The following is a 26,921-nucleotide window of genomic DNA, read 5'->3' on the forward strand; positions in this document are numbered from 1 at the left end:
TACACCAGCCTGTTAGTGTAAAAAAAATTTTTTTTTACACTAACATGCTGGTGTTGCCCCATACTTTTAATTTTCACAAGTGGTAAAAGGAAAAAAAGACCCCCAAAATTTGTAAAGCAATTTCTCCTAAATACGGAAATACCCAATACGTGGGCGTAAAATGTTCTGCGGACGCACAACAAGGCTCAGGAGTGAGAGCGCACTATATACATTTGAAGCCTAAATTGGTGATTTGCACAGGGGGCGCTGATTTTACAGCGGTTCTGACATAAACGCAAAACAATAAATTCCCAAGTGTGATACCATTTTGGAAACTACACCCCTCACGCAATGTAACAACGGGTATAGTGAGCCTTAACACCCCACAGGTGTTTGACAAATTTTCGTTAAAGTTGGATGTGAAAATGAAAAAATAAAAAAAAATAAAAAAATTATAAAATGCTGGTCTTACCCTACATTTTTCAAGGGAGAATAGGAAAAATCCCCCCAAAATTTGTAACCCCATATGTGGATGTAAAGTGCTCTGCGGGCTAACTACAATGCTCAGAAGAGAAGGAGCGCCATTGGGATTTTGGAGAGAGAATGTGTCTGAAATTGAAGGCCATGTGTGTTTACAAAGCCCCCATAGGGCCAGAACAGTGGACCCCACCCCCCCCCCCACGTGACCCGACCCCATTTTGGAAACTACAACTCTCATGTAATGTAACTTGGGGTACAGTGAGCATTTACACCCCACAGATTTTTGGTACAGTGGTCTGTGAAAATGAAAAATTTAATTTTTCAATTTCACAGCCCACTGTTTCAAAGATCTGTCAAACGCCAGTGTGGTGTAAATACTCACTGCACCCCTTATAAAAAATTCTGTGAGGGTTGTAGTTTACAAAATGGGGTCACATGTGGGGAGAGTCCACTGTTCTGGTACCACGGGGGGGGCTTTGTAACCGCACATGGCCCCCGACTTCTATTCCAACCAAATTCTCTCACCAAATGCTCAATTGGCGCTCCTCTTCTGAGCATTGTAGTTCGCCCGCAGAGCAATTTATATCCACATATGGGGTTTTCTTTTTTGCTGTTCTGGCACCATAGGGGCTTCCTAAATGTGACATACCCCCCAAAAACCATTTCAGAAAAACTTAGAAGAAATGGGGTTACACATTTTGGGAGGCTTTTTCTCCAATTACCCCTTGTGAAAATAAAAAATTTGGGGTAACATCAGCATTTTAGTGAAAAAAATAAAATTTTCATTTTCCTGTCCAACTTTAGCGGAAATTTGTCAAACACCTGTGGGGTGTTAAGGCTCATTGTACCCCTTGTTATGTTCCTTGAGGGGTGTAGTTTCCAAAATAGTATGCCATGTGTTTATTTCTCACTGTTCTGGCACCATAGTGGCTTCCTAAATGCGACATGCCTCCAAAAACCATTTCAGCTAAATTTGCTTTCCAAAAGCCAAATGTGACTAATTCTCTTCTGAGCATTGTAGTGCACCAGCAGTGCACTTGACGTCCACACATGGGGTATTTCCATACTCAGAAGAGATGAGGTTTCAAATTTTGGGTGGCATTTTCTCCTTGCAAAAATGCAAAATTTGGGGAAAAACCATCATTTTAGTGAAAAAATTTAATTCATTTACACATCCGACTTTAACGAGTCGTCAAACACCTGTGGGGTGTTAAGGCTCACTGTACCCCTTTTTACGTTCCTTGAGGGGTGTAGTTTTCAAAATAGTATGCCATGGTTGTTTTTTTTTTGCTATTCTGGCATCATAGGGGCTTCCTAAATGCAACATGCCCCCCAAAAACCATTTCAGAAAAACTTACTCTCCAAAATCCCATTGTCGCTCCTTCCCTTCTGAGCCTTGTAGTGCACCCACAGAGCACTTGACATCCACCTATGAGGTATTTCCTCACTCGAGAGAAATTGGGTTACAAATTTTGGGGGGCTTTTTCTCCTTTTAACCCTTGTAAAATTTCAAAAACTGGGTCTACAAGAACATGCGAGTGTAAAAAATGAAGATTTTGAATTTTCTCCTTCATTTTGCTGCTATTCCTATGATACACCTAAAGGGTTAACACACTTTCTGAATGTCATTTTGAATACTTTGAGGGGTGCAGTTTTTATAATGGGGTAATTTATAGGGTATTTCTAATATGAAGGCCCCTCAAATCCACTTCAAAACTGAACTGGTCCCTGAAAAATTCAGATTTAGAAAATTTTGTGAAAAATTGGAAAATTGCTGCTGAACTTTGAAGCCCTCTGGTGTCTTCCAAAAGTAAAAACTCATAAATGTTATGATGCAAATATAAAGTAGACATATTGTATATGTGAATCAATATATCATTTATTTTGGGATGTCAATTTTCCTTATAAGCAGAGAGTTTCAAAGTTGGAATAATGCAAAATTTTACAATTTTTCATGAAATTTTGGGATTTTTCACCAAGAAAGGATGCAAGTAACGACAAAATGTTAGCACTGTGTTAAAGTAGAATATGTCACGAAAAAACAATCTCGGAATCAGAATAATCGGTAAAAGCATTCCAGAGTTATCTATATATATAAAACTCAACGTATGTGTATGTATGTGTGTATGTATATTCAAAAACTTTCAAACGGCTAAAGATATTACCATGAAACTTGGCCACATGTTACTTATATGTCAAAAACAAACATATGATAGGTGATTTAACCCTTACTCACCCCCATTTGCCAGGGGCGGGGTTTATGTTTAAAGTCCTATACAAGTCTATGGCAAATATATGTTACTGCATAACTTCCAAACGGCTGGAGATATTTCGATAATACTTGGTCACATGTTACTTATATGTCCACTTAAAATATAGGATAGTTCATTTAACCCTTAACTACCCCATTTGTGAGGGTCGGGATTTTTGTTTAAAGTCCCATGCAAATCAATGGGAAATGTATGTTCTCACATAACCTCCATACGGCTGGAGATATTTCAATACCTGGTACACATATTACGGGTCGGGATAAGAACGGGATGGGAAGTCGAGATAGGAGGTCAAGATAGGAGGACGGGATGGTCGGGATAGGAGGTCGAGTTAGGAGGTGGGGATAGGAGGACGGGATGGGAGGTTGAGATAGGAGGTCGGGATAGGAGGTGGAGATAGGAGGACGGGATGGGAGGTTGAGATAGGAGGTCGGGATAGGAGGTCGAGATAGGAGGTCGAGATAGGAGGTCGAGATAGGAGGTCGAGATAGGAGGTCGAGATAGGAGGTCGAGATAGGAGGTCGAGATAGGAGGTCGAGATAGGAGGTCTGGGCATGAGGACGTGATATTAGGAAGGGATATGGGGTTGGGATAGGACAACAATATATGGGGATGAGATTTGAAGTCAAAAGCTTCCTCCTTTGTTGATTTTCCTCCCCAACAAGGATGAGGAAGGACAAACCGGGCAACGCCGGGTACTCAGTTAGTTAATGCATAAAGTGATAGTGGTCAGAATTGCAAAAAAGGGCTGCATCCTTAAGGTGAAAAAAGGGCTCAGTCCTTAAGGGGTTAAAGGGGTACTCCGGTGGAAAAAGTGTTTTTTTTTTATTAACTGGTGCCAGAAAGTTAAACAGATTTGTAAATTACTTCTATTAAAAAATCTTCATCTTTCCAGTACTTATTAGCTGCTGAATACTACAGCGGAAATTCTTTTCTTTTTGAAACACAGAGCTGTCTGCTGACATCACGAGCATAGTGCTCTCTGCTGACATCTCTGTCCATTTTAGGAACTATCCAGAGCAGCATATGTTTGCTTTGGGGATTTTCTCCTAGGCACTGTGCTCGTGATGTCAGCAGAGAGCTCTGTGTTTCAAATGGAAAAGAATTTCCACTGTAGTATTCAGCAGCTAATAAGTACTGGAAGGATTAAGATTTTTTAATAGAAGTAATTTACAAATCTATAACTTTCTGGCACCAGTTGATTTAAAAAAAAAAAAAAAAGTTTTTCACTGGAGTACCCTTTTAACTCCTTAACCCCTTAAGGACTCAGCGTTTTTCCGTTTTTGCATTTTCGTTTTTTCGTCCTTACCTTTAAAAAAAATCATAACTCTTTCAATTTTGCACCTAAAAATCCATATGATGGCTTATTTTTTGCGCCATTTGTAATTTGTAATTACATCCGTCATTTTACCCAAAAATCTATGGCGAAACGGAAAAAAAAAATTGTGAGACAAAATTGAAGAAAACCTGGCATTTTGTAACTTTTGGGGGCTTCCGTTTCTACGTAGTACTTTTTTCAGTAAAAATTACACCTTATCTTTATTCTGTAGGTCCATATGATTAAAATGATCCCCTTCTTATATAGGTTTGATTTTGTCGCACTTCTGGAAAAAATCATAACTACATGCAGGAAAATTTATACGTTTAAAATTGTCATCTTCTGACCCCTATAACTTTTTCATTTTTCTGCGTATGGGGCGCTATGAGGGCTCATTTTTTGCACCGTGATCTGAAGTTTTTAGCGGTACCATTTTTTGCATTGATAGGACTTATTGATCGCTTTTTATTAATTTTTTCTTGATATAAAAAGTGACCAAAAATGCACTATTTTGGACTTTTGAATTTTTTTGCGCGCACGCCATTGACCGTGCGGTTTAATTAATGATATATTTTTTATAATTCGGACATTTCCGCACGCGTCGATACCATATATGTTAATTTTTATTTACACAGTTTTTTTTTTATGGGAAAAGGGGGGTGATTCAAACTTTTATTAGGGAAGGGGTTAAATGATCTTTATTAACTTTTTTTTCCACTTTTTTTTGCAGTGTTATAGCTCCCATAGGGACCTATAACACTGCACACACTGATCTTTCACATTGATCACTGGTTTCTCATAGGAAACCAGTGATCGATGATTCTGCCGCTTGACTGCTCATGCCTGGATCTCAGGCCTCCTGCTGTCCTGTAAGCTGTTCGGGATGCCGCGATTTCACTGCGGCTATCCCGTACAGCTCCCTGAGCTAACTGGCATGCTTTCACTTTTACTTTAGACGCGGCGTTCAACTTTGAACGCCGCGTCTAAAGGGTTAATAGCGAGCGGCAGCGCGATCAATGCCGCGCACTATTAGCCAAGTGTCCTGGCCGTTGTTAGAGGCTGGGCCCGACCCGCTATGATGCGGGGCCACGGCGTGGCCCTGCGTTATAGATCAGGAGCGGACTCATGATGTACCGGTACGTCATGAGTCCTTAAGGGGTTAAGGACGTAGGGCGCAACTGTACGCCCTACACCCGGTGTTTAAAACAGGGTCACACCGTGACCACGCATCACACCGCGTCGGTCCCAGCTGCTAATGATAGCCGGAACCCTGGGCTAATAGCATGCGGTACCGATCGTTGTGCCGCACGCTATTAACCCTTTAGACTCAAAGTTGATCTAAAATGAAAGTAAACGCTTCCCGGCAGCTCAGTCGGGCTGATCGGGACTATCGCGATAAAATCACGATGTCCCGATCAGCTAGGACGCGAGAAGGTCCCCTTACCTTGCTCCGTCGTGTCCAATCGGCGTTTGATTGCTCCAAGCCTGAGCTACAGGCTTGAGCAATCGAGCCCCTAGAACGCTATGCAGGGATCAGGCTTTGCAGGGATCAGTATAGGAGATCAGTGTGTGCAGTGTTATAGGTCCCTATTGGAGCTATAACACTGCAAAAAAAAGTGGAAAAAAAAAGTTAACAAAGGTCATTTAACCCCTTCCCTAATAAAAATTTGAATCACCCCCCTTTTCCCATAAAAAAGAAAAAAAAAAACAGTGTAAATAAAAATAAAGATGTGATATCTCCGTGTGCGGAAATGTCCGAACTACAAAAATATATTAATTAACATGGCGTATTTTTGGTCACTTTTTATATCATGAAAAAATGAATAAAAAGCGATCAAAAATTCCAATCAATACAAAAATGGTACCGATAAAAACTTCAGAACATGGCGCAAAAAATGAGCCCTCATACCGGCCCGTACGCGGAAAAATAAAAAAGTTATAGGGGTTAGAAGATGACAATTTTAAACGTATACATTTTTCTGCATGTAGTTATGATTTTTTCCAGAAGTGCGACAAAATCAAACCTATATAAGTAGGGGATCATAATAACCGTATGGACCTACAGAATAAAGAGAAGGCGTCATTTTTACCGAAATATGCACTGCGTAGAACCGGAAGCCCCCAAAGTTACAAAGTTCGCACAATACATTTTTTTTCCGCTTTGCAGTGGATTTTTGGGTAAAATGACTGATGTCACTGCAAAGTAGAATTGGTGGTGCAAAAAATAAGCCATCATATGGAATCTTATGTGCAAAATTGAAAGCGTTATGATTCTTTGAAGGTGATGAGGAAAAAATGAAAATGCAAAAACGGAAAAACCCTGCATCCTTAAGGGGTTAATTTTATTTTTACGATTTCGTTTTTTCCTCACCTTCAAAAAATCCTAACTCATTATCATCCACAGACTAGTATGAGGGCTTGTTTTTTGCGCGACCAGTTGTCTGTTGTAATGACATCACTCACTTTACCATAAAATGTATGGCGCAACAAAAAAAAATACTATTTGTGTGGGGAAATTAAATGATGCCCGATGCCCGAAGTTATGTATAGGACGTAAATGTACGTCCTGCTGCATCAAGTACCAGCTAACCAGGACGTACATTTACGTCCTGCGTCGTTCAGGGCTTAAAATCCACCTCGGAGTTCCTATGTGATGCCCCACTGGACATCATAAGGTTCTCCTCCAGAGCACTTGTCCTATCCATTGCCACCAGAAGATCATTATGGATTTAACACTGGGGAGGAGATGTGCCAACTAAAAATAATTTTTTTCCCTTCCATTTCATCCCTCCTCTATGTTTGATCCCCAGTTAAAGGAAATCCTTAAAGGAAAACTGTGATCCACATTTTTTAAGTCACCTTGTGCCCAGGCTGCTAAAAAAAAAAAAACTTTAAAGCGTACCTGTCAACACTTTGCTATTTACTTGCTGATAAAATTCACAACCTTTATATGTTTTTAATGCCATTGAAAAAACAGCCACTAGGTGGCTCTGTTCTGCTCCCTGATGCAAGTCAAACAGTTAGTTTGGTCTCCACTAGGACTTGCAGAAGTCCAAACTAAGGTAGTGCATGCGGGGCATGGTGAGGCACAGCTTTTGCAGGCTTCAGTGACATGGCACCTGCTGGGGAACGCCCACTATCTCCTGCCGGGAGCTCATACAATGTCAGCAAGGGGAAAGGTATGATACACAGCTTTCTAAAGCACAGAAATTCTTTTTTAAGGGCAGGAGGGGTTTTAGGAGTAGTTAGGGAATATAATCTGAGTTAGTTTAGAAAATACTCTTTATCTCACCTTTTTATTTTCCCCTGCTGGGGCAATCAATATTGGCAACCCATTCCTCTGCTGCTGCTTGTCTTCCTGCTTCTTAGGCTGGAAACATCCCACTGCAGTCAGTGTATCGACTGCACTGTCATGTAAGGAGTCCGGGCAGCAGGGAGAAAGCGGGGCCTGGGCTTGTTACATGACAGTGTGCTCAGCCTTTCACCGGCCGAGGCAGGACATCAGTGTGACATTTAGAGCCTATGAAGCCAGTAGAACCGGAGGGGCGCTGATATCTCTGCAACGGGGAAACATAGGAAGGGGAGTTAAAGTTTGTTTTTTAACTTTTGTAGTCCAGGCACAGGGGGACTTAAACTTGGGGCCACAGTTCTCCTTTAAATCCCTTCATGAAGAGAAAGGAGTGGAATTTCCTTACGAGAGAAAAACACAGGTCAAGTCTTATCATGGATAATATAGAAGTCCACTGAGAAGAAGGGGAAATTTTCATCAGTCTGACAGAATGGGTCAAGAATCCAGTGCCACAAAGAAGTAACCCTCCACGCCAAAAAGAATAAAGACCAATGACGCCAGGCCTCAGGGTCATCCGGTGAGAGCCAGGCTTCAAGCTTTTGCATACGTCTGGTCTGCAAAATCCTCAGATGCCTGGGTAACAAACACTTTGAAAAACAGTCATTAGAAAGAGGAAAACCTACAAACAGGTTTATGATCAACAGGGCTTTCAATGTTGTTTCTAAGTTGGTCCAGCAGTTTCTTCTCAAAAGAGCTTTGGAAAAAGTTCAAGACTCAGATAAGGGCAAAGGGATCTATTCACCAATTTTTACCGTCCCAAAGTCCGGAGGAGACTGGAGGCTAGTAATAGATCTCTCATTACTGAACATGTTCTTTGTGAAGAAGTTCAAAATGGAATCAATCAAGTCGGTAGTTCTGGATATTCAACAAGGAGATTACATGGCGTTGATCGATCTTGAAGACGCATATCTGCACATACCTGTACGTCCAACTCACAGCAAATATCTGCTGATCACATTGCAGTCATCATCAGGTGCAGCATCTCTAGTTTACATGCATACCCTTCGGTATCACGTCAGCTTCAAGGGTCTTCACCAAAATGGTGGTCATCTTGGTGGTGTATCTCAGGCTCCACGGTATACATGTAACCCCTTACCTGGGCAACTGGTTGTTCAAGGCTTCGTCAGGGCATCTCCTCCTCCATCATTTACAAAAGGCAATAAAGGTCCTTCAAGAGCACGGTTTCTTGATAAATCACAAGAAGCCTGATCTATCTCCTATAAGAAGAAATCTCTACCGGGGTTTCATCATAGACTCTTGCCAAATGCATCTGTTCTTGTTGGGAGATAGAATTCTGAATATTCAGCATTGCCATCACTTTTTGGGCCTCAAATTGTGTACAATCCAGTTTGCAATACAAATACTGGGATTGTTAACCTCAACAATCTAAGCAGTTCCGTGGGTGAAAGCTCATATCACAGCACTGCAGGAGGACTTGGATTCAACCATCTTTATTCCAGTAAAAATCAAGATGTGGTGGATAGAGCCATCTAGTTTTCTGCGAGGCAAGTCTCTCATGTTTCCTTAGCCAGTAGTCCACACTACGGATGCCTCAGGCTCCAGCTGGGATGCCCATATGGGGGATTCTTGGGTACTAAAGACGTGGACAGAGGAAGTCAGGAAAATGTCTTCAAACTTCAGGGAGCTGAAGGTGATCAGCGAGGCATTCATTTATTTCAAGCCCCTGCTTCAGAAACAACATGTTCACAATTTGTCAGACAACCTTCCATCATTTTACTATGTGAACAAGCAAGGAGAGACAAGAAGCAAGATTCTCCAGAAACTCTGCCAGCATGATGGATTGGTCAGAACAATCTCCTATCAATCACCGCAGTCCATATAAAAGGCTCAGTGAATACTACTGCAGATTGTCTCAGCAGGAAGAAGATAATTCCGGGAGAATAAGGTCTTTATTTATGCCTTTCTTCCTCTTTTGTTGACTCCGAGGCTCCTCAGGTAGGTGATAGATGAACAAGTTCAGGCGATCTTGCCGTTCTGGCCCCGTCGGGCCTCGATTCAGCTTGTGTGGAAAGCATCGAAAGGGGATTATGTGATGTTCCCTTTGGTCAAAGATCTTCTTCAAGCGGCCTCTTCTATCCAGATCTGTCATCTCTGAAACTGGCGGCTTGGAACTTGAACGCTCTGCCTTAAGTAACCAAGGGTTACATTATACACTGCTCAAACAAAATAAAGGGAACACTTAAACAACACAATGTAACTCCAAGTCCATGACACTTCTGTGAAATCACACTGTCCACTCAGGAAGCAACACTGATTGACAATCAATGTCACATGCTGTTGTGCAAATGGAACAGACAACAGGTGGAAATGATAGGCAACTAGCAAGACAACCCAAATAAAGGAGTGGTTCTGCAGGTGGTGACCACAGACCACTTCTCAGTTTCTATGCTTCCTGGTTGATGTTTTTGGTCACTTTTAAATGCTGGCAGTGCTTTCACTCTAGTGGTAGCATGAGACGGAGTCTACTATCAAACACAATTGGCTCAGAAAGTGCAGCTCATTCAGGATGGCACATCAATGCGAGCTGTGGCAAGAAGGTTTGCTGTGGCAAGAAGGTTTGCTGTGTCTGTCCGCGTAGCATCCAGAGAATGGAGGCGCTACCAGGAGACAGGCCAGTACATCAGGAGACATGGAGAAGGCCGTAGGAGGGCAACAACCCAGCAGCTGGATCGCTACCTCAGCCTTTGTGCAAGGAGGAGCAAGAGAAGCACTGCCAGAGCCCTGCAAAATGACCTCCAGCAGGCAACAAATGTGCATGTGTCCACTCAAACGGTCAGAAACAGACTCCATGAGGGTGGTAAGAGGGCCCTACGTCAACAGGTGGGGGTTGTGCTTACAGCCCAACACCGTGCAAGACCTTTGGCATTTGCCAGAGAACACCAAGATTGGCAAATTCGCCACTGGAACCCTGTGCTCTTCACAGATTAAAACAGGTTCACACTGAGCACATGTAACAGACGTGACAGAGACTGGAGATGCCGTGGAGAACGTTCCGCTGCCTGCAACATCCTCCAGCATAACCGGTTTGGCGGTGGGTCAGTAATGGCGTGGAGTGGCATTTCTTTGGGGGGGCCGCACAGCCCTCCATGTGCCAGAGGTAGCATGACTGCCATTAGGTACCGAGATGAGATCCTCAGACCTCTTGTGAGACCATATGCTGGTGTGGTTTCCCCTGGGTTCCTCCTAATGCAAGACAATGCTAGACCTCATGTGGCTGGAGTATGTCAGCAGTTCCTGCAAGAGGAAGGCATTGATGCTATGGACTGGCCCGCCCGTTCCCCAGACCTGAATCCGATTAAGCACATCTGGGACATCATGTCTCGCTCTATCCACCAAAGTCAAGTTGCACCACAGACTGTCCAGGAGTTGGCAGATGCTTTAGTCAAGGTCTGGGAGGACATCCCTCAGGAAACAATCTGCCACCTCATCAGGAGCATGCCCAGGCGTTGTAGGGAGGTCATCCGGACACGTGGAGGCCACACACACTACTGAGCCTCATTTTCACTTGTTTTAAGGACATTACATCAAAGTTGGATCAGCCTATAGTGTGGTTTTCCATTTTGATTTTGAGTGTGACTCCATATCCAGACCTACTTGGGTTGATAAATTTGATTTCCATTGATAATTTGTGTGTGATTTTGTTGTCAGCACATTCAAATACATACGATTAGTTCAATCATTTAGATCTAGGCTGTGTTATCTTAGTTTTTTTGAGCAGTGTATTACATTACTACTAGGAAGCCCTCCACTATGAAGGTCTATGCTAGAGTTTGGTGACTGTTTTCCTTTTGGTGTTCCAGATATGACAAGAATCCAGGAGATACCCCCGTCTTTCTTGTGCTTTTATTCAGGCCTCAAGCCTAATACCATTAAGGTTCAAGTAACAGCTATTAATGCCCATTTGGAAGGAGAACTTTCTCGTTCATTGATTGTTTCAGATAAAGCTTAAACTTATACATTTTATTGATATACCTTAAAATGAATTATAAAGAAAACCATGACCACTATAATGTGACAAATCATATATAGCAAAAAAATAACCACAACACCTCAAAAAGCCATTATCGGGGTATCTCAAGGAACTTTTGGGTTGAGTCCTATTGATACGGACTGAAGTCACAAGATGAGGCCTGAATAATGATAACACAGATAAGCCTTGTCTTCTTGTGCATCAAAGATACGTCAGGCGTGTGCCCCGATAGGTATGTTCATCCACACGCCTCTGGTGTTATACACCACTACGTCTGACCAAGAGCATAACCATTTGAGAGCTCTTGACTCCTTGGCAGTAAGGTTACTGGGGGCTGTGGCTCCATTCCCGACCCCACTTAGGCCGGCTCTTGTCTACCCATGATGATGAAATAAAGGAACTATTTTTACAGGTGAGTGCAGATGTGATTTTTCTACTTGGAATCTTTACAGTTCACCGGCTATCCCCTCTCCTTGCAAGCGATACTCACAACAATTTTTGCACATAAGAACTTACAGTAGTGCAGTCTTATTCTTTTTTCTACTATCTGAGTATTTTGTGCATATTCTTTGAACTATCAAGACTGAGCACACTGCAGCTCTTGGTTCCAGACGGAATAGTTGCACTGCTTGCAACAGCTGGACCACCTGCAAAATGTCCCACATGGAAACCAATGAAGCAGGAGAGAGCGAAACTGGCCATCCAGCCGAAGCCTTAAGCGTGGGTTGGGAAAAAGTGGAGGATTTTTTTGAGGAATGCAACCTCAACGATGATATACAAGTTATGAGCACACTTAATCTTGAATACCGCATCACTAACCTTGCAGAAAAGGAAATAAAGATTATTTTGGACAGTTAAATCACTTAAATCATACGTTAGCTGCAACAGGATGCCCAGAGGACTGAGACAATTCCGTGAAGCTTCCCAATTTCAACGTGACCCTAACTTCCAAGCCAAATGGAAAAATATCCAAATAGAGAGCGCTACAAAAATGACACTATTAGTGCTTGAAAGAAATGAAGAGTATAACACTATCACCACCGATCTACTCAAATGCAAAGTTGAATTAAGAAAGACTCCTGGAAGGACAACGCAGCAATTTTTCCAAAAACTGGACAAAAAATTGGTGCCAATACAAGCAGAGATCAAAGAGCGAAAAAAAGATAAATTTTTAAGGGACAAAGCTGATTACGATTATGACCGCATATTTTCCTGGCAACAAGAAAGAGAGAGAGAAAAGAACACCGAACAGAAGATTTATTTAAAAAAATGAAAATAGGAACAAGGATTACTGGACTTCCAACACGGATTCGAGTTCCGCAGAGGATGTCAGACCATTAGAAGAGAAAAAAGACACACATACTGAGGAGCCCAAAAACGCAGGAGTGCCGTCGGCATGCGCATCCGGCAGGGCAGAGGTAATGGAAACAAAGAAAAATCCAAAAAGGAAAGTCAACTGGAACAAAAAGGACATGACTCCGGCCACTGTCATAAATCTGTCTTCGACAGATTTGGATGAGGATTGTATCAACCTCCTCTCCAAAGGTCTGAACTACTGTATACCTGCACAGTTTGACCCGGATGCCTTCGAAGTGGATTTATTCAAAGGCATACGCAGGATGAACCTTCAAAAATTCTTTGCAGCTAATAAAAATGCTTCAGCAGAAAAACTACTGGCTAAAGAGGGAGAAATCCGAGCCACAACAGGACCCCCCTTGGCTTCTTCGCCCCATCCGAATTCTCAAGGACCGATAGGAACTGCCTTCTCGATCTGCTTGATACAGATCAGCACATCTCCACATCCACTAAGGATACTATCGAAATTGGCGAATTTACTGGCGGTAACACCTCCACCTTTACACCACAAATACAGCCTGGCAGCAGCTTGGAAATCTTTTCTGCACAAGTCACCAAGGAAGTAAAATCCCTGATCCCACAGCCCCCAGTAACCTTACTGCCAAGGAGTCAAGAGCTCTCAAATGGTTACACTCTCGGTCAGACCTAGTAATTAAAAAGGCTGACAAAGGGGGTAGTGTAGTGGTGATGGCAAAAGAATACTATGTCACCAAAGCGAACAGGCAACTGAAAAAAGAAGAGACATATCTCCCCCTAAAATATGATCCCACCACAAAAATTCTGTCAAAATTACGGAGCTTCCTGCATAACAATGTGGAATTGGGCATTATCAGCAAAAAGAAAGCAGAGAAACTGATACCTACGTGTGCCAACAAGCTACAATGGTACGTTCTGCCCAAAATCCATAAAAGTTTGGATTCTCCCCCTGGCAGACCAATAGTGGCTGGGATCGGGGCACCCCTTGAACACCTGTCTAGCTACCTTGACTGGCTACTCCGACCCATCGTCCAGGACATACCGTCCTATTTAAAAGGACACTGACAGCTTCCTTCTATTACTTGATGACTTCAGATGGGAAAATTCATTTAAAATGGCTACCATGGACGTGGAAAGCCTTTATACCAGGATCCCACAAGATTTAGGGGTTCAGGTAGTTAAAGACTTCCTCCAAGATGCAGAAAAGAACAAAGAGTACATCGACTTTGTCACCACAGGTTTGGACATGGTTCTGAGCAATAACTGCTTCGTATTTGACGGCCAATGATACACAAAGAAGACAGGGACTGCGATGGGCACCCCTGTCGCATATACCTTTGCCAACCTCTACCTTGCCACCCTGGAACGAAAAATGATCTACAACCCCAACAATCCCTTTGTAAAAAATTTACAAAACTTTACACCCGCTATGTGGACAATGTTTTCATTATATGGGAGGGCGAAGAAGAAGACTTTATGAAATTCCTAACCTATCAACTAAATAAAATCACATGAATATGTTTTTCACCTGCAAATTTGCCTCAGACACCATCGATTTTTTGGATGTCGAAATCCACATCTGTAGCAATATGATCACCACCACAGGTTTCAGAAAACAGGCAGCAACTAATTCCTACTTGCATTTCAACAGTTACCATCCCGCACACACTAAAAACTCATTACCTTACAGCCAACTCCTACGTCTGAAGAAAACAAACAGTACCAAGGAAAAATTCCACACTCAAGCCAAAGAGCTTATTTCAAGATTCTCCCAAAGAAGCTATCCCATTGAGTTGCTGACTTCTTCTCTAGAGAAAGTGTCTCTAATCCCTCGCATGGACCTGCTCCAAAAAACTTACAAACAGAAAAAACTAAAGAAGAAAAACACACCGAAAGAAAAGGGTTTTGTGTTCTCTTTCCAGTACAATCCACTTTCCGAAATCATCAAGAAAACCTTGTACAAAAACTGTCACATCCTAGAACGGGATCCTGCCCTGCACAATACTGCCATAAACAAACCTCTAATCACTTTTAGACAAAGTACTTGTCTAAAAAACCTGCTGTTGTCATCCAACTTCTCTTCCAAAAATTCCAATGAAAATTGGTTAACTAAAAATGAATTAAAGGGCAATTTTAAATGCGGTTCATGCATTCATTGTCCTCAGATGATAAAAGGTGCCTTCCTAAAACTTGGTGGCACCGAAATCTATGTCAACGAATTTATCAGCTGCCGCTCTGAATGGGTCATTTACGCCCTTATCTGCCCCTGTAAATCCTTCTACATCGGCTCCACTAAGCGCTGCTTGTTCTCCAGGTTCAGAGAACACAAAAGATCTCTCATCCCTGGCATTGGATCGGCACGACTTATCGAACATATGCAATCCCACCACAAAAGCAATCCGGATTGTCTTACCTTCTGCAGACTTTAAAGAATCCCCACTACAAGCAACATGAAAGAAACGATCCTCAGACAGCGCGAAGCTGTATGGATTATGCGCACAGATGCGCTTGGAATACTCGGACTTAACGACAGGAAGGAGCTCACCATCTTTCTACAGTGAATTCTGCAGCCAACATTATGTACTTTATTAACACTGTACTTATACACTTTTTCCATCCCCACACTATTTGATTTCACTTTTTACGTAGTACTCATTATCTTTTTTGATTTGTAATAAAGTCACAGCTTTCACCAGGTAAAGCACGCCTGGATGTGACGTCCGGCAAGGCCAGAGGAAGCGTTTTTTGCCGTAAAACCAGCTGTTTGCCACCACCCGCACAGCTTAGGCTGTTGCGCTCCATTCCCGACCCCACCTATGCCGGCTCTTGTCTACCCATGTTGATGAAATAAAGGAACTTTTTACCGGTGAGTGCTGATGTGATTTTTCTACTTGGACTCTATAAAGATGTCTGCTTTTCTTTAAACATCTCGCACCCCGGATATCACCTCTCATTGCATGGGATACTCCCGACAATTTTTGGACATAAGAACTTACAGTAGTGCAATCTTATTCTTTTTTCTACTATCTCACTGATTCTCATAATCTTTCTGGGTACTGTAGTCCTCCCATTCCCCGTATTACTCTGGTTGCCCGTCTTTGAACCCTCTCCAGCTCCACTATATCTTTCTTGTACACTGATGCCCAGTACTCTACATAGTATTCTATGTGTGGTCTGACTAGTAATTTGTACAGCGGTAGAATTATTTCCTTGTCATGGGCATCTATGCCCCTATTGATGCCCCCTATTGATTTGCCTTGGTAGCAGCTGCCCAACACTGGTCACTACAGCTAAATTTACTGTTAACTAAGACTCCCAAGTCCTTTTCCATGTCAGTCATCCCACGTGTTCTCCCATTTAATACATAATCCCATCCCGGATTTTTCTTCCCCATGTGCATTACCTTACATTTATCAGTGTTGAACCTCATCTGCCACTTCCCAGCCCAAACCTCCAACCTATCCAGATCCATTTGTAACAGTGCACAGTCCTCTATAGTGTTATCTACTATATACAGTGTACTGTCCTCTATAGTGTTTACCACTTTACAGAGTTTAGTATCATCTGCAAAGATTGATACTTTACTGTTCAACCACTCTACATAGTCATTAATGAATATATTAAATAGGAGAGGATCCAAGACTGACCCCTGTGGTCCCCACTAGTAACAGTCACCCAATCAGAATAAGTAGCATTAATAACCACCCTCTGTTTTCTATCACTGGGCCAGTTTCTTACCCACTTACACACATTCTCCCCCAGCCCAATCCTTATCATTTTATGCAACAACCATTTATGTGGCACCGTATCAAATGCTTTGGAAAAATCCAGATATGCGACATCCAGCGATTGCCCCTGTTCCAGTCTGGAGCTCACCTCCTCGTAAAAGCTGATCAGGTTAGTTTGACAGGACCGATCCCTCATAAAGCCATGCTGATATGGGGGTCATACATTTATTATTATCAAGATATTCCAAAATAGCATCTCTTAGAAAACCCTCAAACAATTTACATACAACAGAGGATAAACTAACAGGCCTATAATTCCCGGGGTCAACTTTTGTCCCTTTTTAAATACTGGCTGTCTATTACATTGCTTAATTCCTTTAGATGGTGAATACTATCTGGACCTGGTGATTTGTCTATTTTGATTTTTTGTAGGTGGCACTGTACTTCTTCCTGGGTTAGACATGTGACCTGTACTGTGGAGTTTACCTTATCACACTATATTTCATCTAGCATTTCATTTTCCTCGGTGAATATACTGGAGAAGAATTTGTTTAATATATTTGCTTTTTCCTGATCCCCGTTTATCATTTCTTCTTTATCTTTTTTCACCTTTTGACCTTTTTGCTATTTATATAGTTAAAGAACATTTTTGGGTTAGTTTTACTCTCTTTGGCAATAAGTCTCTATTTTTGCGGCTTTTATCTGTTTTTTTACATACCGTATTTTACATTTTTCTCTATAGCTTTTTAATGCTTCTTCACTGTCATCCTGTTTTAGTAATTGAAATGCTTTATTTTTGTCATTTATTGCCCCCTTAACATTTTTATTCATCCATATTGGTTTTCTTTTATTTCTGACCCTTTTATTCCCATAAGGTATATACATCTTACAGTGAGAATTTAAGATATTTTTAAAAGTCTCCCATTTAGTGTCAGTATTCTTGTTTTTGAGGACATTATCCCATTTTATATTGTTAAGGGCTTCTCTGAGTTGATCAAACTTTGCCTTCCTAAAGTTCATTGTTTTTGTGGCCCTCAAGAGATTCCCTTATTGCAGGACAAGTTATAATGTATTATATTATCATCACTATTTCCTAGGTGTCCTTCCACCTGTACATTAGTCACTCTGTCAGGTCTGTTGGTTAATATTAAAGGGTAACTCTCATTAAAATTAATTTTTGCTATTGCACTCCTTATGTGTGTCCAGCTTCATCCTATCATAACTCCACTCATGCTTAACTGCCATATGATGTTGGTTGGACAACCCCCCCCCTCAGCACTCCAGGCTGCACTTTCTGTGTTTGGACCTCGGTCCTAAGTCTGTGTATAAGATGGGGGAAAATGTGCTCTTGAGATTTTTTAAGCACAAATAAAACTTCATTTTTTTTAAACCAAGTATGTTAGAAATCTTTATTTACCATAAGGAGTGCAATAGCAAACATTTGTTTTAATGAGAGTGCCCATTTAAGTCTAGTAGGATTCTGGAAAACTTCCATGTGAACATAGCCTTACAAATAAATAACAAAGGGAATGTCCTGCACAGGTGCATTATATGAGGCGGATGGAGTCGAGCTGACTTTGCCACATACGTGTTGTTGTTCTTTAAGCACTATGGGGGAGATTTAATAAAAACTGGGTAGAGGAAAAGTTGAGCAGTTGCCCATAGCAACTAATCAGATGGCTTCTTTGAAGCCAAGGCCTGTCCGAGCATGCTAGGAGTTGTAGTTTTGCAATAGCTGGAGGCACCCTGGTTGGGAATGCTGTGGGAAAAAGGGGCATCATTTACTTGAGTGCACCACATGCTTTATCTCAGGAATGGTGAAAGTCAGAAAACCCCTTTAAAGAATTTGTGTCTCTTCTCTACGTTTATGGGGTAAACTCACCTGGATGGTTACCTGTAGGAATGTCCTCCATATACTGCTCATCACCGCTCACATCTGTCTCTTCTTCCTTTATGTTTGCAGTATTAGTATGGATCAGATCTTTCCCTGTAGGAATGTCTGCCATATACTGCTCATCAGCGCTATCATCTGTCTCTTCTTCTTCCTTTATGTCTGTAGTATTAGTATAGATCAGATCTTTCCCTGTAGGAATGTCCTCCTTATACTGCTCATCACCGCTAACATCTGTCTCTTCTTCTTCTTCCTTTATGTCTGCAGTATTAGTATAGATCAGATCTTTCCCTGTAGGAATGTCTGCCATATACTGCTCATCACCGCTAACATCTGTCTCTTCTTCTTCCTTTATGTCTGTAGTATTAGTATAGATCAGATCTTTCCCTGTAGGAATGTCCGCCTTATACTGCTCATCACCGCTAACATCTGTCTCTTCTTCTTCTTCCTTTATGTCTGCAGTATTAGTATAGATCGGATCTTTCCCTGTAGGAATGTCTCCCATATACTGATCATCACCGCTAACATCTGTCTCTTCTTCTTCCTTTATGTCTGTAGTATTAGTATAGATCAGATCTTTCCCTGTAGGAATGTCCTCCTTATACTGCTCATCACCGCTAACATCTGTCTCTTCTTCTTCATCCTTTATGTCTGCAGTATTAGTATAGATCGGATCTTTCCCTGTAGGAATGTCCGCCATATACTGCTCATCACCGCTAACATCTGTCTCTTCTTCTTCTTCTTTTATGTCTGTAGTATTAGTATAGATCAGATCTTTCCCTGTAGGAATGTCCGCCATATACTGCTCATCACCGCTCACATCTGTCTCTTCTTCTTCCTTTATGTCTGTAGTATTAGTATAGATTAGATCTTTCTCTGTAGGAATGTCCTCCTTATACTGCTCATCACACCTCACATCTGTCTCTTCTTCCTTTATGTCTGTAGCATTAATATAAATCAGTTCTTTCATTGTAGGAATATCTTCTTTATAATGCTCATCACCGCTCACATCTGTCTCCTTTTCTTCCTTTATGTCTGTAGCATTAATATAGATCAGATTTTTCCCTGTAGGAATGTCCTCAGTGTACTGCTCATCGCCGCTCACATCTGTCTCTTCTTCCTCCTTAATGTCTGTAGTATTAGTATAGATCAGATCTTTCCCTGTAGGAATGTCCTCCTTAAACTGCTCATAATCCCTCACATCTGTCTCTTCTTCTTTTTCCTTTATATCTGGATCATTAATATAGATCAAGTCTTTCCTTGTAGGGATGTCCTCCTTATACTGATCATCACCGCTCACATCTCTCTCTCTGGAACATTAATATTCTTCATATTTTATTTCTGATTCATAAGCTGAGAAAAAAATATTGTAAAAGTCACCAGACAGTAGGAGAAGTCACGTGGAAAGTTTTTATATGAGCAGAAAAGATATTTGCACCAAATAGGGAAGATAACATTTTGAATCCCACCCCTGGAATGACCTATTAGTAAGGAGCTTAAGCAGTCATTATATACATTTTATATTATATATATATATTATACACACACACATATACACAGTGGCGTTGCTAGGGTTGGTGTTACCCGGTGCGGTAGAAAATGGTGTCACCCCCATACCTACCCCCTCCCCCCAGTAAGTTTTTAGCCTGTTGTGACAGACACCACTGTTGTAGCGCATTGTAAGAAATTCCAGTATAATAATCAGATATACCAGTTGCCACAGAATAGGAAAGTGTTAAAGAAGTTTTCACCATTTAAATATACAGCTCCCAGAATTACTTAAAGGGGTACTCCACTGGAAAACATTTTCTTTTATATCAACTGGTACCAGAAAGGTAAACAGGTATTATACAATACCCCTGAGGAAGTTGCCGATGGGCGACGGAACGCGTGGGGTCTAGGGGGAAACCTGCCTGATTATCACCTATCTTGTACCACTGTTCCTGCGCTCTCTCTCTCTCTCTCTCTCTGTATAATAGATCCTGGGATCAGGTTGTATGCAAAATATTGTTAGGGATGCAGCGTTACTAGGAATTTTTAGTAATGTGATATGTCTTAGGCCAGTGGTATAGTGCAATTATATCTGTGCAATCGGAGGTGTCCTGGGTGGAGCCTTGAGTGGTCCCAGCCTGTCGTGTGTTGGCCAGTGGGCCTTTTTAGATGTTTTTAATTGTTTGTGTCCTTTTTTCATGTTTAATGATTAAATAAAATTATGTGATTTATCTATTTGGGTGTGCATCAAATAGTGTGTCCTCTTTTTCTTTCTTGTGTTTATATGTTGATTATAGATGCACTTGGTTGCACCCTGTGGCATTTAGTGCTGAGCCCACCTGTGTTGGTGTGTTTACAGGTTGTCGGATCTAGCCTCTCTGGTGAAAGCCAGAAGAGAGTGGAGGTGCGGTCCCTCCCACTGGTCTCTTGCGGATGAGCCGTATAGTGGGGTGGCGGTCCTTTTTACCGCTCCGGTTGAATGCCGACGGGTTATTGAGTTAATAATGGGGAGGTGCCTGATCTTAGATGTCCTCATGAAGGGACAAGAGCTCAGGCTCATAAACATCTATGCCCCACAAACTAAGCTGGGCCGTAAAAATATTTTCATGAGGATTAAGCCCTTCCTTTTTACAAGCCGGCAGGTGATCTTTGGAGGGGACTTCAATAATGTCACGAGGTCCCAAGATAGGAAAGGCTCCAATGGTCCGCTGGATTGTGATAGTGTGGCCCTTAATAAGATAGTTAGGGAAGCTCACCCACATCCGGAGCCCCTCAGGCCACACGGGTTTCACCTATCATCGAGGTGGCAGCAGCAGGTCTAGGATAGACAGGTTTTATTTGAAGGAGGAAGCCGTCTCTTCCGCAGTGTCCGTGGTTGAGGTGGAGTTCTCCGATCACTGTATGATTTTGTTTTCCTTGAATGTTTCAGAGACCCCCCGGATGGGTAAAGGTTATTGGAAGCTGAATTCGTCCCTCCTGGAGGAAACGGAGATAAGACAGTCCTTTGAGGATTTTCTTCAGAGTCAGGTACCTTTACTGGGCCTTTGTAGTAGTAAGTCAGAGTGGTGGGAGATATTCAAGAAGCGGATTGCGGGGTTCTTCCGCCAGCTCTCGAGCCTCAGGTCTCTGAACAGGTATCGCTTGTATCAGGGTCTGAGGAGGAAACTCGAGCTTCTTGTCTCAACTGGAGGTAATCATGATGATATCTCCAGAGTGAAGTCCTTCCTGATGAGGTGTCAGTACGATAGGCACGCATCTTTGGTTTTTGAGAGGGATTACGGGAAGTACCGCTTGCCCGACCCTTACAGGAACTGCAAGATGTCAGGGAGTAGTAAAGTAGTCTCAGGACTGGTTGATAGTACGGGATCCCTGAATCGGTCCAGATCAGGGATCCTGGAGGTTGTCAGATCCTTCTACTTACACCTCTTGGGGAGGAAGGATCTAGATCGAGACAGGCTGTCGGCTTTCCTGGCTGAAACCATTCCTGAGCCAGGGGTAGAGCCCTCTCTTGATGTTTTGGCAGAAGATATCAGGGAAGAGGAAGTGAGACTGGTGATCGAGGGGCTCGCCCCCATGAAGTCGCCAGGTCCGGATGGCTTAACATCCGAGTGGTATAAGACCTTTAAGGAGTCTTTAGCTCCCCTCTTGACCAAGGTATTCAATGAGTGTCTCTACTCGGGCACTCTGCCAAAGTCAATGAGGAGGTCAGCCCTGATTCTTCTCTTAAAAGGTAAAGATCCTAGCCGGATTGAGAATTGGAGGCCCATAGCTCTTCTCAATACGGACAGGAAGCTTCTGGCCAAGATACTGTTTACTCGGTTGGTGAAGTTTGCACCCCGGCTCCTTTCGGGGGCTCAGCACTGCTCTGTTCCAGGCCGAAGCACCTTAAGCGATGTCCTCAGTGTCAGGGAGGCAGTGGAGCGGAGTAGTGCGGATCTCTGGAAGGGGTACTTACTGTCCTTGGATCAGGCCAAAGCATTTGATTGGGTGAACCACAAGTACCTCTGGTCCGTCCTCCTGAGATATGGCGTACCATGTACTTTTGTAAATTGGCTTAAGATCTTCTATGCAGGGGCAGAGAGTTTCCCGCTGGTGAATGGGTGGTCTGGCCGCTCTTTTGAGGTGGGGTCCGAAGTCCGTTAGGGTTGTCCTTTGAGCCCGCTTTTATACGTGTTCGCGATTGATCCCTTCGTCCGGAGGATAGATTGTGGGCCGTTGGCGGGAGTCGGGATGGATGTCGCCCAGAGAGTGGTGGCATACACTAATGATGTCACTATTTTCGTCTCTTCGAGGGAGGAGGTCGATGTGGTGATGTCGGAGGTGGACCACTACTCGGAGGCATCCAGGTCCAAGATCAATCAGGATAAGTGTGAAAGTCTCTGGCTGGGAGGGGGGGATCCCACATTTGATCTCCCGGACACCCTCCCAGGGCCCCAAGACTCAGCAAAAATTCTGGGCATCACATTCGGCCAGGATGATTATCCCACCAAAAACTGGGACGGTAAGCTCCAGGATGCCACTCGGAGGGTGAACCAGTGGAAGGTTTGGTCTATGACCCTCAGGGAAAGGGTACACCTGATCAAATCGTACCTGCTCCCCTTATTTATCTATCTGGGCAGCGTATGTATCTTGCCAGAGGCTTACTATACTAAGGTCTACAGCCTGTTTTTCCAACTGTTATGGGGGAACAGGTTGAACCTAGTCAAGAGGGAGGTTAAGTACCGCACGATGGTGTTCTTAACCAACACCTTCTTGAAAGCTAACATCTCGAACCTCTGGAAGGAGAGGGCTCCTCTGTGGGTACTCTCCTGCAGGGAGTGATTTCGGCCTTTCTTCCAGGAATGGGAGACAGGAGGGCAAGTGAAGGACCTCCGTACGCCCCATGGGCATCTTCCGGCTTACGTTACCCCGACTCTGAAGGCTATACGTCGGTGGGGTCTGGGAGATCAGGACCCAGTGAAGGCAGTTCCTTGACAAACGGGTTCTGTTTACCCACTTACAGAAGCCTCTGGCGGTCAGGGACTGCCCAGGTCGGGATCTGAGGGTGGGGTTGTATCTTTTAAGCTTGAAAAGGATCGCCCAGAAGTTTTGGGACTTGGCCTGGCGCTGCTTTCAGGGGAAGCTAGGTGTAAGGGACAACCTGAAGTACAGGAACTCTGATGACCGGGGGTGTCCCCGAGAAGAGTGTGTGGACACACTGGAAAGCATGGACCACTTCCTGCTTCATTGTCCCTTTAACGTAGGGGTCTACAACCGAGTGGGCACTTCCATCGGCTGGAGTCAATTTGCTGGCCTTACCTATCCGGAGTGGGCTTATGGGGCATTCAGGACCCTCGGTGGCCGAGATCGGGGCACTTTATTTTTAGTCAGCTTAGTGGTTAAGTATCACATGTTGAATGCACAGTGTTAAGTGTCCACCCAACAGAAAGTCCACTCTGAGGTGGAGGTCTGTAGGAATATCACTGGTGACCTCGGGAAGATCAGGTCTTTGGAGTATGGCAGTCTTGGTACCAGTAGGGCTTCTCTCCTGTGGAGAGGTTTTTCTTTTCATCTGCCCTAGGTACTAGACCTTTTTGGTAGAGTAGCTTTATTTTAGTTAGGGACAGGCATACAGGGATAGGGTGATAGTAGGGTCAGTTTTAATCAAGGGATAGAATTAGGGAGAATAGTAGGGGGAGTTAGGCAAAGAGTTTAAATTTCTTCAGTGTATCAGATCTGCCATCCTTCTCCCTGGTGGTGGGCTGTTGCATGTGCACCATAGCTTTTTGTTTTGTTTTCAGCTGATATGGTATGAAGGGCTTACAGGCACTGAACTTGGGCCTAAATTGGGTTGTGGTCTTGTATATAAGGTTGTATTTAGTTGGTTGGCTGGAGTGCTAGGTGGGGAGGGTGTATTTGTGGGTAGTGGGGTTTTGTTTCTTTGGGGACCTGACATGGGTCAGTTAAGGACTGGACTTAAGAACTGTACGAACGGTTACGGACTGACCGGAGGGGTGGTGTGGGAGAGGGCACAGTTTTAGTGTAGGATTTATTTTAGGGTTTTTGTATGTAGTTTTGTGAGGCACATTTATTATATTTGTATGTATACTGTGTTATGTATATTGTTTTATATTATTTATTTGTTGGTATATTGTGTTATGTATTTTGTGTTATCTATTTTGTTTTATATTATGTAGAATTAGCCATAAGAAAAGGGCAGTCGGACCAGCTGTTATTATGTAGTAGTATTATTATTATTATATTATAGTATGTCGGTGTGTATTTGTATGTACAATAATTTTTTTTTTTGTCTTCCCCCAAGTATGGATGATTTTGAGTTATAGCCAGGTGGTGCTGAATTTTACGTTGGTTTATTTCATTTAATTAGCCAAGTTGAGCAAATTATTATTATTATTTTTTAAATTGTGTGTGTGTGAGTGTGAATTTCATAGTTTGCTTAGGTGTATAGGTATAGTTTGGTATATTTTAGAATTTATTAAAGCTGGGCTGGCCGGTCAGGCAGGGTTTTGTTTTATTTTACATTTCTGTTGTAGCTGGTTAAGCTTGTTTTGTGTTTTCGTTTTTGGAATTGTTTTGTATTTTTATAATAAAAAAAGAGTGTCAGCACAGAGCACTGTGGTCAGACAGAAAAGAAATTATAAAAGAAAAGAACTTCCTGTGAATCGCTTATACAGCAGCTAATAAGTACTGGAAGGATTAAGATTTTTAAATAGAAGTAATTTACAAATCTGTTTAACTTTGTAGCACCAGTTGATTAAAAAAAATGTTTTCCAGTAGAGTACCCCTTTATGCAGTGGTGAGGTTATGCTGGGAGTTGTAGTTTCACTCACCATAACTGTAGAACTGACAAGCGACAACAGCTCTGATAGGACATAGAGAGGAGAATGTACAATGATATCAGTGATTACAGGTGACGTCTTCTCTATAGTGAGGAGAATACACAATGATATCAGTGATTACAGGTGACGTCTTCTCTATAGTGAGGAGAATACACAATGATATCAGTGATTACAGGTGACTTCTTCTCTATAGTGAGGAGAATACACAATGATATCAGTGACTACAGGTGACGTATTCTCTATAGTGAGGAGAATACACAATGATATTAGTGATTACAGGTGACGTCTTCTCTATAGTGAGGAGAATACACAATGATATCAGTGACTACAGGTGACGTCTTCTCTATAGTCTTCCCTTATCTAATTCAGATGGTACATACCGCCTGGTCCAGCTAAAACTTCTCTCTGCAGAATTCTCAACCTCTATATGAAAACAAGTATTATTATAAACCTGCCAGACACTGTATCCTCTAAATATAATACTACTATACACTATACTCTTTGACTATAAACCTTCCATACACCATACCCACTGAATATAATACTACCACACACTGTACATTCTGAATATAATACCAACACATACTGTACCCTCTGAATATAAGTCTGCCACATACTGTACCCCTGAATATAATACCGCCACACACCGTACCCACTGAATATAATACTACCACCCACTGCACCCTCTGAATATAATACTACCACAAACTGCGCCCTCTGAATATAACGTTGCCATACAATGCACCCTCTGAATATAATACCACAACCGCAGTAACACCCCTCAACATCCGTTAGCTGATGCTATTACCACGGGAGGGGGGTATTGGTGGTGTTGCTAGTGGATGATGGGGGTGCTACTACTGGGGGGGTGTTGCTGGGGGATGATGAGGGTGCTATTGGCCATCCCCCCTGGCAGTATCACCCCCATCGGCAGGATCATCCTCCTGGCAGGAGCACCGCCATCATCCACCATCAGGATCTGCTGATGGAGGTGCTACTGCTGGGGGGGGGGGGGGGGGGGGGGGGGGTGTTGGTGGTGGATGATGAGGGTGCTACTGCCAGGGGGGGGGGGGGGGAGAGCATTAGGCAGGCAGCAGATCCTCCACATTAGGTAGTTAGCAGTTTCCCCACGTTTGGTACCAGTTACCCCACATTAGGTAGGTACCAGTTACCCCACATTAGGTAGCAATTTCCCCACATTAGGTAGTATAGACTCCCCACATTTGGTAGCACAGATTCCCCACATTAGGTAGCAGTTTCCCCACATTAGGTAGCATACACTCCCCACATTAGGTAGCATACACTCCCCACATTTGGTAGTAGTTTCCCCACATTAGGCCACAGATTCCCTTGCAGGTTCCCCACAATGGGTCAAAGTCTCCCCACATTAGATCGCTGGTCCAACCCCCCCCCCCACCACCACAAAAAACACAAACACACACACAGTCAGAGAGACACACATACACACACACAGAGTCACACACACACAGAGTCACACACACACAGTCACATACACACAGAGTCACACACAGACAGAGACACACAGACAGAGATAGAGACAGAGATAGAGACAGACACACACACTCTCTCCGGGCGCACTGCGAGTGACGTCACTGACGTCCTCCTGCGCGGCCATGCAGTGTGACGTCAGGCCGGCGCAACCGAAGACGTGGGAGCGGAGGCCGGGCACAGTGCTGGTGAAGGCGAGGGGGTGATGACGGACGGGCGCACAGTGGAGGTGAAGGCCGGGGGG

The 26,921-nt window shown here is 43.0% G+C and overlaps 2 protein-coding genes across 2 annotated transcripts in view; one reads left to right on the plus strand and one right to left on the minus strand.

Annotated features, from left to right (window-relative positions):
• LOC130298752 (uncharacterized) overlaps positions 1 to 26,921 on the minus strand; it is a 72,809-nt gene that overhangs the window by 40,833 nt on the left and 5,055 nt on the right. The window contains exons 2-3 of the mRNA XM_056551367.1: positions 25,549 to 25,591; positions 18,330 to 19,691 (exon numbers count right to left, since the gene is read on the minus strand). Coding sequence (XP_056407342.1) covers positions 18,330 to 19,308 — 979 coding nt within the window. The 5' untranslated portion in view covers positions 19,309 to 19,691; positions 25,549 to 25,591. The remainder of the gene's footprint in view (positions 1 to 18,329; positions 19,692 to 25,548; positions 25,592 to 26,921) is intronic.
• The window catches only part of LOC130297303 (uncharacterized), a 194,104-nt gene that overhangs the window by 10,042 nt on the left and 157,141 nt on the right, over positions 1 to 26,921 (plus strand). The window lies entirely within an intron of this gene.

The sequence above is a fragment of the Hyla sarda genome, chromosome 1, assembly GCF_029499605.1.
Source record: "Hyla sarda isolate aHylSar1 chromosome 1, aHylSar1.hap1, whole genome shotgun sequence".
In the NCBI taxonomy this organism is placed as follows: domain Eukaryota; kingdom Metazoa; phylum Chordata; class Amphibia; order Anura; family Hylidae; genus Hyla; species Hyla sarda.